The following is a 10,781-nucleotide window of genomic DNA, read 5'->3' on the forward strand; positions in this document are numbered from 1 at the left end:
TGTGTTACTGGAAAACTCTGCCAGTGTGTTTCTGTAGACCAATGCCAGCGTGTTGCTGGAGACCTCTACCAGTGTGTTGCTGGTGATCTCTGCCAGTGTATTGTTGGAGACCTCTGCCAGTGTGTTGCTGGAGACCCCTTCCAGTGTGTTGCTGGAGGCGCCTGCCGGAGTGTTGTTGGAGACCTCTGCCAGTGTGTTGCTGGAGACCCCTGCCAGCGTGTTGCTGGAGACGCCTGCCAGTGTGTTGTTGGTGACCCCTGCCAGTGTGTTGCTGGAGACCTCGGCCAGTGTATAGCTGGAGACCTCTCTGTGTGTTGCTGGAGACCTCTTCCAGTGTGTTGCTAAATACCTCAGCCAGTGTGTTCAGGTGACCTGGGCCAGTGTGTTGCTAGAGAGCTCTGTCAGTGTGTTGCTGGAAACCTATGCCAGTTTGTTGCTGGAGACCTTTGCCAATGTGTTGCCTTTTACCTCTGCCAGTGTGTTGCTGTATAGCACTGCCAGTGTGTTGCTGGAGACCTCTGCCAGTGAGTTGCTGGAGACCTCTGCCAGTGTGTTGCTGTATACCACTGCCAGTGTGTTGCTGGAAATCGCTGCCAATGTGTTGCTGTAGACCATTGCCTGTGTGTTGCTGGAGACCTCTGCCAGTGCGTTGTTAGAAACCTCTGACAGTGTGTTGCTGGAGACCACAGCCAGTGTGTTGCTAGAAACCTCGGCAAGTGTATAGCTGATGACCTCTTCCAGTATGTTGCTAGAGACCTCTGCAAGTGTGTTGCTGGAGACCCCTGGCAGCGTTTTGCTGGAGATCTCTTCCAGTGTGTTGCGGGAGATCTCTTCCAGTGTGTTGCGGGAGATCTCTGCCAGTGTGTTGCTGGACACCACTGCCACGTACCGTGTTGCTGGAGACCTCTGCCAGAGTGTTGCTGGAGACCTCTGCAAGTGTGTTGCTGGAGACCCCTGCCAGTGTGTTGCTGGAGACCTCGGCCAGTGCTTAGCTGGAGACCTCTCTCAGTGTGTTGCTGGAGATCTCTTTCAGTGTGTTGCTGGAGATCTTTGCCAGTGTGTTGCTGGATACCACTGCCAGTGTTTTGCTAGAGATCTCTTCCAGTGTGTTGCTGGAGATATCTGCCAGTGTGTTGCTGGATACCACTGCCAGTGTTTTCCTAGAGACCTCTACCAGTGTGTTGTTGGAGACATCTGCCAGTGTGTTGCTGGAGACCTCTGCATGTGTATTGCCGGAGACTTCTGTCAGTGTATTGCTGGATATCTCTGCCAGTGTGTTGTTGGAGATCTCTGCTAATGTGTTGCTGGAGACCTATGCCAGTGTGTTGCTGGAGATCTCTGCCAGTCATTTGCTTGAGACCCCTGCCAGTGTGTTGCTGGAGACCTCTGCCAGTGTTTAGCTGGAGATTTCTGCCAGTGTATTATTGGAGACAACAGCCATTGTGTTGCTGGAGACCTCTGCCAGGGTGTTGCTGGAGACCTGTGTCAGTGTGTTCCTGGAGACCTCTACCAATGTGGTGCTGGACACCCCAACCAGTGTGTTGCTGAAGACCTCTGCCAGTGTGTTGCTGGAGATCTCTGTCATTGTGGTGCTGGAGACCTCTGCCAGTGTGTTTTTAGAGACCACTGCCAGTGTTTTGCTGGAGAGCTCTGCCAGTGTGTTACTGGAAAACTCTACCAGTGTGTTTCTGGAGACTACTGTCAGCGTGTTGCTGGAGACCTCTGCCAGTGTGTTGCTGGAAATCTCTGACAGTGTGGTGCTGGAGACCTCTGTCAGTGTGTTGTTGGAGACTTCTGCCAATGTGTTGCTGGAAACCTCAGCCAGTGTGTTGCTGGAGACCTCTGCCAGTGTGTTGATGAAGACCTCTTCCAGTGTGTAGCTGGAGAACCCTGCCAGTGTGTTGCTGGAGACCTCTGCCAGTGTGTTGCTGGAGACCTCTGCCAGTGTGTTGCTGGAGACCACTGCCAGCATTTTGGTGGAGACCTCTGCCAGTGTGTTGCTGGAGATCTCTGCCAGTGTGTTGCTGGAGACCTCTGCCAGTGTCTTGTTGGAGACCTCTGCCAGTGTGTTGCTGAAGACCCTTGCCAGTGTGTTGCTGGAGACCCTTGCCAGTGTGTTGCAAGTGACCTCTACCAGTGTGTTGCTGGAGACCCCTGCCAGTGTGTTGCTGGAGACCCCTTCCAGTATGTTGCTGGAAACTTCTGCCAGTGTGCCGCTGGAAACCTCAGCCAGTGTGTTGCTGGATACCTATGTTAGTGTGTTGCTGGGAACCTCTGCCAGTGTTTTGCTGGGGACCCCTGCCAGTGTGTTGATGGAGATCCCTGCAAGTGTGTTGTTGGAGACCACTGTCAGTGTGTTCCTGGAGACCCTTACCAATGTTGTGCTTGAGACCCCTGCCAGTATGTTGCAGGAGACCTCTGCCAGTGTGTTGCTGGAGACCCCTGCCAGTGTGTTGCCGGAGACCCCTGCCAGTATGTTGCTGGAGACTTCTGCCAGTGTGTAGCTGGAGACCTCTGCCAGTGTGTCGCTGGAGACCTCTGCCAGTGTGTTTCTGGAGAATTCTGCCAGCGTGTTGCTGGAGTCCTCTGCCAGTGTGTTGCTGGAGACCTCTGCCAGTGTGTTGCTGGAGATCTCAGCAAGTGTATACCTGGAGACCTCTTTCAGTATGTTACTGGAGACTTTTGCCCGTGTGTTGCTGGAAACCTCGGCCAGTGTGTTGCTGGAGACCTCAGCCAGTGTGTTGCTGGAGACCTCAACCAGTGTGTTGCTGGAGACCCCTGTCAGTGTGTTGATGTAGACCTCAGCCAGTGTGTTGCAGGAGACCCCTGTCAGTGTGTTGCTGGAGAACTCTAACAGTGTGTTGCTGGAGACCTCTGCCATTCTGTTGCTGGGGACCTCTGCAAGTGTTTTGCTGGAGACCTCTGCCAATGTGTTGCTGGATACCACTGCCAATGTATTGCTGGAGATATTTGTCAGTGTCGTGCTGGAGACCACTGCCAGTGTGTTTTTGGAGACCACTGCCAGTGTTTTGCTGGAGATCTCTGCCAGTGTGTTACTGGAAAACTCTGCCAGTGTGTTTCTGGAGACCACTGCCAGCGTGTTGCTGGGGACCTCTACCAGTGTGTTGTTGGAGACCTCTGCCAGTGTGTTGCTGGAGACCCCTGCCAGCGTGTTGCTGGAGACCCCTGCCAGTGTGTTGTTGGTGACCCCTGCCAGTGTGTTGCTGGAGACCTCGGCCAGTGTATAGCCGGAGACCTCTCTGTGTGTTGCTGGAGACCTCTGCCAGTGTGTTGCTAAATACCTCAGCCAGTGTGTTCCTGGTGATCTAGGCCAGTGTGTTGCAAGAGAGCTCTGTCAGTGTGTTGCTGGAAACCTATGCCAGTGTGTTGCTGGAGACCTTTGCCAATGTGTTGCTTTATACCTCTGCCAGGGTGTTGCTGTATACCACTGCCAGAGTGTTGCTGGAGACCTCTGCCAGTGAGTTGCTGGAGACCTCTGCCAGTGTGTTGCTGTATGCCACTGCCAGTGTGTTGCTGGAAATTGCTGCCAATGTGTTGCTGTAGACCATTGCCAGTGTGTTGCTGGAGATCTCTTTCAGTGTGTTGCTGGAGATCTCTGACAGTGTGTTGCTGGATACCACTGCCAGTGTTTTGCTAGAGATCTCTTCCAGTGTGTTGCTTGAGATCTCTGCCAGTGTGTTGCTGGATACCACTGCCAGTGTTTTCCTAGAGACCTCTACCAGTGTGTTGTTGGAGACATCTGCATGTGTGTGGAAGGAGACTTCTGTTAGTGTATTGCTGGATACCTCTGCCAGTGTGTTGTTGGAGATCTCTGCTAATGTGTTTGCTGGAGACCTATGCCAGTGTGTTGCTGGAGATCTCTGCCAGTGATTTGCTGGAGTCCCCTGCCAGTGTGTTGCTGGAGACCTCTGCCCGTGTTTAGCTGGAGATTTCTGCCAGTGTGTTATTGGAGACCACAGCCATTGTGTTGCTGGAGACCTCTGCCAGGGTGTTGCTGGAGACCTGTGTCAGTGTGTTCCTGGAGACCTCTACCAATGTGGTGCAGGAGACCCCAAGCAGTGTGTTGCTGAAGACCTCTGCCAGTGTGTTGCTGGAGATCACTGCCAGTGTGGGGCTGGAGACCCCTGCCAGTGTGTTGCTAGAGACCTCAGCCAGTGTATTGATGGAGATCACTGCCATTGTTTTGCTGGAGATCGCTGCAAGTGTGTTTCTGTAGACCACTGCCAGTGTGTTACTGGAGACCTCTGCCAGTGTGTTGCTAGTGACCTCAGCCAATGTATAGCTGGAGACTTCTGCCATTGTGTTGCTGGAGGCCCCTGGCAGTGTCTTGCTGGAGAAACTCTGCCAGTGTGAAGCTGGATACCACTGCCAGTGTGTTGCTGGAGATCTCTGTCATTGTGGTGCTGGAGACCTCTGCCAGTGCGTTTTTAGAGACCACTGCCAGTGTTTTGCTGGAGATCTCTGACAGTGAGTTACTTCAAAACTCTCCCAGTGTGTTTCTGGAGACCATTGTCAGCGTGTTCCTGGAGACCTCTGCCAGTGTGTTGCTGGAGATCTCTGCAAGTGTGGTGCTGGAGACCTCTGCCAGTGTGTTGTTGCAGACCTCTGCCAATGTGTTGCTGGTGACCTCTGCCAGTGTGTTGCTGGAGACCTCTGCCAGCGTGTTGCTGGAGACCCCTTGCCAGAGTGTTGTTGTAGACCTCTGCCAGTGTGTTGCTGGAGACCCCTGCCAGCGTGTTGCTGGAGAACCCTGCCAGTGTGTTGTTGGAGACCCCTGTCAGTGTGTTGCTGGAGACCTCGGCCAGTGTATTGCTGGACCCCTATGTCACTGTGTTGCTGGAAACCTCTGCCAGTGTTTTGCTGGAGACCTTTGCCAGTGTGTTGCTTTATACCTCTGCCAGTGTGTTGCTGTATACCACTGCCAGTGTGTTACTGGAGACCTCTGCCAGTGTGTTGCTGGAGACCTCTGCCAGTGTATTGCTAGAAACCTCTGCCATTGTGTTGCTGTAGACCACTGTTAGTGTGTTGCTGGAGACCTTTGCTAGTGTGTTGCTGGATACCTCTGACAGTGTGTTGCTGGAGACCTCTGTCAGTGTGTTGCTAGAGACCTCGGCAAGTGTATAGTTGGAGACCTATGCCAACGTGTTGCTGGAGACCTCTGAAAACGTGTTGCTGGAGACCTCTGCCAGAGTGTTGCTGGAGACCTCTGCCAGTGTGTTATTGGAGACCCCTGGCAGTGTGTTGCTGTAGACCACTGGCAGTGGGTTGCTGGAGACCTCTGCAAGTGTGTTGCTGGATACCTCTGACAGTGTGTTGCTGGAGACCTCTGCCAGTGTGTTGCTGGAGACCTCTGCAAGTGTGTTGCTGGAGACCCCTGGCAGTGTGTTGCTGGTGACCTCTGCTTGTGTGTTGCTGGATTCCTCCGCAAGTGTGTTGCTGGAGATCTCTGCCAGTGTTTAGCTGGAGATTTCTGCTAGTGTATTATTGGAGACCACAGCCGTTGTGTTGCTAGAGACCTCTGCCAGTGTGTTGCTGAAGACCTGTGTCAGTGTGTTCCTGGAGACCTCTACCAATGTGGTGCTGGAGACACCAACCAGTGTGTTGCTTGAGACCTCGGCCAGTGTGTTGCTGGAGACCCCTGCCAGTGTGTTGCAAGAGACCTCAGCCAGTGTATTGCTGGAGACAACTGCCATTGTTTTGCTGGAGATCGCTGCAAGTGTGTTGCTGTAGACCACAGCCATTGTGTTGCTGGAGAACTCTGCCAGTGTGTTGCTGGATATCACTGCCAGTGTGTTGCTGGAGATCTCTGTCATTGTGGTGCTGGAGACTACTGCCAGTGTTTTGCTGGAGATCTCTGCCAGTGTGTTACTTGAAAACTCTCCCAGTGTGTTTCTGGAGACCACTGCCAGCGTGTTGCTGGAGACCTCTGCCAGTGTGTTGCTGGAGATCTCTGCCAGTGTGGTGCTGGAGACCTCTGCCAGTGTGTTGTTGGAGACCTCTGCCAGTGTGTTAATGGTGACCTCTGCCAGTGTGTTGCTGGAGACCTCTGCCAGAGTATTGCTGGAGACCCCTGCCGGAGTGTTGTTGGAGACCTCTGCCAGTGTGTTGCTGGAGACCTCGGCCAGTGTATTGCTGGAGACCTCTCTCAGTGTGTTGCTGGAGACCTCTGCCAGTGTGTTGCTAAATACCTCAGCCAGTGTATTCCTGGTGACCTCGGCCAGTGTGTTGCTGGAGACCTCTGTCAGTGTGTTGCTGGAAACCTCTGCCTGTGTGTTGCTGGAGACCTTTGCCAATGTGTTGCTTTATACCTCTGTCAGTGTGTTGCTGGAGACCTCTGCCAGTGTATTGCTGGAAACCTCTGCTAGTGTGTTGCTGGAGATATCTGCAAGGGTGTTGCTGGAGATCTCTGCCAGTGTGGGGCTAGAGACCACTGACAGTGTGTTGCTGGAGACCAATGCTATTGTTTTGCTTGAAATCGCTGCCAATGTGTTGCTGTAGACCACTGCCAGTGTGTTGCTGTAGACCTCTGCTAGTGTGTTGCTGGATACCTCTGACAGTGTGTTGCTGGAGACCTCTGTCAGTGTGTTGCTAGAGACCTCGGCAAGTGCATAGTTGGAGACCTCTGCCAGTGCGTTGTTGGAGATCTCTGCCAATGTGTTGCTGGATACCACTTCACCGTGTTGCTGGAGACCTCTGCCAACGTGTTGCTGGAGACCTATGTTAGTATGTTGCTGTAGCCCTATGCAAGTGTATTTATTGAGACCCCTGCCAGTGTGTTGCTGGAGACCTCGGCCAGTGTATAGCTGGAGACCTCTCTCAGTGTGTAGCAGGAGATCTCTTCCAGTGTGTTGCTGGAGATCTCTGCCAGTGTCTTGCTGGATACCACTGCCAGTGTTTTCCTAGAGATCTCTTCCAGTGTGTTGCTGCAGACCTCTGCATGTGTGTTGCTGGAGACTTCTGTCAGTGTGCTGCTGGATACCTCTGCTAGTGTGTTGCTGGAGATCTCTTCTAATGTGTTGCTGGAGACCTATGCCAGTGTGTTGCTGGAGATCTCTGCCAGTGATTTGCAGGAGACCCCTGCTAGTGTGTTGCTGGTGTCCTATGCTAGTGTGTTGGTGGATTCCTCTGCCAGTGTGTTGCTGGAGACCTATGCCATTCTGTTGCTGGAGACCTCTGCAAGTGTGTTACTGGAGACCTCTGCCAGGGTGCTGCTGGAAACCTCAGCAAGTGTGTTATTGGAGACCTCTGCCAGGGTGCTGCTGGAGACCTCTTCCAGTGTGTTGCTGGAGACCTATGCCAGTGTGTTGCTGGAGATCTCTGCCAGTGATTTGCAGGAGACCCCTGCTAGTGTGTTGCTGGTGTCCTATGCTAGTGTGTTGGTGGATTCCTCTGCCAGTGTGTTGCTGGAGACCTCTGTCAGTGTTTAGCTGGAGATTTCTGCCAGTGTATTATTGGAGACCACAGCCATTGTGTTGCTGGAGACCTCTGCCAGTGTCTTGTTGGAGACCTCTGCCAGTGTGTTCCTGGAGACCCCTACCAATGGGGTGCTGGAGACCCCAACCAGTGTGTGTTGCTGGAGACCTCTGCCAGTGTGTTGCTGATACCTCTGCCTGTGTGTTGCTGAAGATCACTGCCAGTGTGGGGCTGGAGACCTCTGCCAGTGTGTTGCTTGAGACCTCAGCCAGTGTATAGCTGGAGACCTCTGCAATTGTTTTGCTGGAGACCTCTGCTAGTGTGTTGCTGGAGACCTCTGCCAGTGTGTTCCAGGAGACCTCTTCCATTGTGTTGCTGGGGACCTCTGCAAGTGTTTTGCTGGAGACCTCTGCCAGTGTCTTGCTGGATACCACAGCCAGTGTGTTGCTGGACACCACTGCCAATGTGTTGCTGGAGATCTCTGTCATTGTGGTGCTGGAGACCTCTGCCAGTGTGTTTTTAGAGACCACTGCCATTGTTTTGCTGGCGATCTCTGCCAGTGTGTTACTTGAAAACTCTCCCAGTATGTTTCTGTAGACCACTGCCAGCGTCTTGCTGGAGACCTCTGCCATTGTGTTGCTGGAGATATCTGCCAGTGTGGTGCTGGAGACCTCTGCCAGTGTGTTGTTGGAGATATCTGCTAGTGTGTTGCTGGTGACCTCTGCAAGTGTGTTGCTGGAGATCTCTTGGAGTGATTTGCTGGAGACCTTTGCCAGTGTGTTTCTGGAGACCTCTGCCAGTGTGTTGCTGGAGACCTCTACCAATGTATTGCTGGAGACCTCTGCCAGTGTGTTTTTGGAGACCACAGCTAGTGTGTTGCTGGAGATCTCTGCCAGTGTGGTGCAGTAGACCTCTGCCAGTGTGTTGCTGGAGACCTCTGCCAGTGTGGTGCAGTAGACCTCTGCCAGTGTGTTGCTGGAGACCTCTGCCAGTGTGATGCTGGAGACTTCTGGCAGTGTGTTGCCGGAGACCCCTGTCATTGTTTTCCTGGACGCCTCTGCCAGTGTATTGCTGGAGAAATATGCCATTCTGTTGCTGGAGACCTCTGCAAGTGTGTTACTGGAGACCTCTGCCAGGGTGCTGCTGGAAACCTCAGCAAGTGTGTTACTGGAGACCTCTGCCAGGGTGCTGCTGGAAACCTCAGCAAGTGTGTTGCTGGAGACCTCTGTCAGTGTGTTGCTGGAAACCTCTGCCTGTGTGTTGCTGGAGACCTTTGCCAATGTGTTGCTTTATACCTCTGTCAGTGTGCTGCTGGAGACCTCTGCCAGTGTATTGCTGGAAACCTCTGCTAGTGTGTTGCTGGAGATATCTGCAAGGGTGTTGCTGGAGATCTCTGCCAGTGTGGGGCTAGAGACCACTGACAGTGTGTTGCTGGAGACCAATGCTATTGTTTTGCTGGAAATCGCTGCCAATGTGTTGCTGTAGACCACTGCCAGTGTGTTGCTGTAGACCTCTGCTAGTGTGTTGCTGGATACCTCTGACAGTGTGTTGCTGGAGACCTCTGTCAGTGTGTTGCTAGAGACCTCGGCAAGTGCATAGTTGGAGACCTCTGCCAGTGTGTTGTTGGAGATCTCTGCCAATGTGTTGCTGGATACCACTTCACCGTGTTGCTGGAGACCTCTGCCAACGTGTTGCTGGAGACCTATGTTAGTATGTTGCTGTAGCCCTATGCAAGTGTATTTATTGAGACCCCTGCCAGTGTGTTGCTGGAGACCTCGGCCAGTGTATAGCTGGAGACCTCTCTCAGTGTGTAGCAGGAGATCTCTTCCAGTGTGTTGCTGGAGATCTCTGCCAGTGTCTTGCTGGATACCACTGCCAGTGTTTTCCTAGAGATCTCTTCCAGTGTGTTGCTGCAGACCTCTGCATGTGTGTTGCTGGAGACTTCTGTCAGTGTGCTGCTGGATACCTCTGCTAGTGTGTTGCTGGAGATCTCTTCTAATGTGTTGCTGGAGACCTATGCCAGTGTGTTGCTGGAGATCTCTGCCAGTGATTTGCAGGATACCCCTGCTAGTGTGTTGCTGGTGTCCTATGCTAGTGTGTTGGTGGATTCCTCTGCCAGTGTGTTGCTGGAGACCTATGCCATTCTGTTGCTGGAGACCTCTGCAAGTGTGTTACTGGAGACCTCTGCCAGGGTGCTGCTGGAAACCTCAGCAAGTGTGTTACTGGAGACCTCTGCCAGGGTGCTGCTGGAGACCTCTTCCAGTGTGTTGCTGGAGACCTATGCCAGTGTGTTGCTGGAGATCTCTGCCAGTGATTTGCAGGAGACCCCTGCTAGTGTGTTGCTGGTGTCCTATGCTAGTGTGTTGGTGGATTCCTCTGCCAGTGTGTTGCTGGAGACCTCTGTCAGTGTTTAGCTGGAGATTTCTGCCAGTGTATTATTGGAGACCACAGCCATTGTGTTGCTGGAGACCTCTGCCAGTGTCTTGTTGGAGACCTCTGCCAGTGTGTTCCTGGAGACCCCTACCAATGGGGTGCTGGAGACCCCAACCAGTGTGTGTTGCTGGAGACCTCTGCCAGTGTGTTGCTGATACCTCTGCCTGTGTGTTGCTGAAGATCACTGCCAGTGTGGGGCTGGAGACCTCTGCCAGTGTGTTGCTTGAGACCTCAGCCAGTGTATAGCTGGAGACCTATGCAATTGTTTTGCTGGAGACCTCTGCTAGTGTGTTGCTGGAGACCTCTGCCAGTGTGTTCCAGGAGACCTCTTCCATTGTGTTGCTGGGGACCTCTGCAAGTGTTTTGCTGGAGACCTCTGCCAGTGTCTTGCTGGATACCACAGCCAGTGTGTTGCTGGACACCACTGCCAGTGTGTTGCTGGAGATCTCTGTCATTGTGGTGCTGGAGACCTCTGCCAGTGTGTTTTTAGAGACCACTGCCATTGTTTTGCTGGCGATCTCTGCCAGTGTGTTACTTGAAAACTCTCCCAGTATGTTTCTGTAGACCACTGCCAGCGTCTTGCTGGAGACCTCTGCCATTGTGTTGCTGGAGATATCTGCCAGTGTGGTGCTGGAGACCTCTGCCAGTGTGTTGTTGGAGATATCTGCTAGTGTGTTGCTGGTGACCTCTGCAAGTGTGTTGCTGGAGATCTCTTGGAGTGATTTGCTGGAGACCTTTGCCAGTGTGTTTCTGGAGACCTCTGCCAGTGTGTTGCTGGAGACCTCTACCAATGTATTGCTGGAGACCTCTGCCAGTGTGTTTTTGGAGACCACAGCTAGTGTGTTGCTGGAGATCTCTGCCAGTGTGGTGCAGTAGACCTCTGCCAGTGTGTTGCTGGAGACCTCTGCCAGTGT

The 10,781-nt window shown here is 53.0% G+C and overlaps 1 protein-coding gene across 1 annotated transcript; it reads left to right on the forward strand.

The window, feature by feature from the left end:
- The first annotated feature begins 742 nt into the window (after positions 1-742).
- Positions 743-1,297, forward strand: LOC138363535 (fibropellin-1-like). The gene has a single exon (XM_069322889.1). It carries the CDS (start codon positions 743-745, stop codon positions 1,295-1,297), a length of 555 nt encoding a protein of 184 aa, XP_069178990.1.
- Positions 1,298-10,781: the final 9,484 nt, after the last annotated feature.

The sequence above is a fragment of the Procambarus clarkii genome, chromosome 11, assembly GCF_040958095.1.
Source record: "Procambarus clarkii isolate CNS0578487 chromosome 11, FALCON_Pclarkii_2.0, whole genome shotgun sequence".
Classification (NCBI taxonomy): Eukaryota; Metazoa; Arthropoda; class Malacostraca; order Decapoda; family Cambaridae; genus Procambarus; species Procambarus clarkii.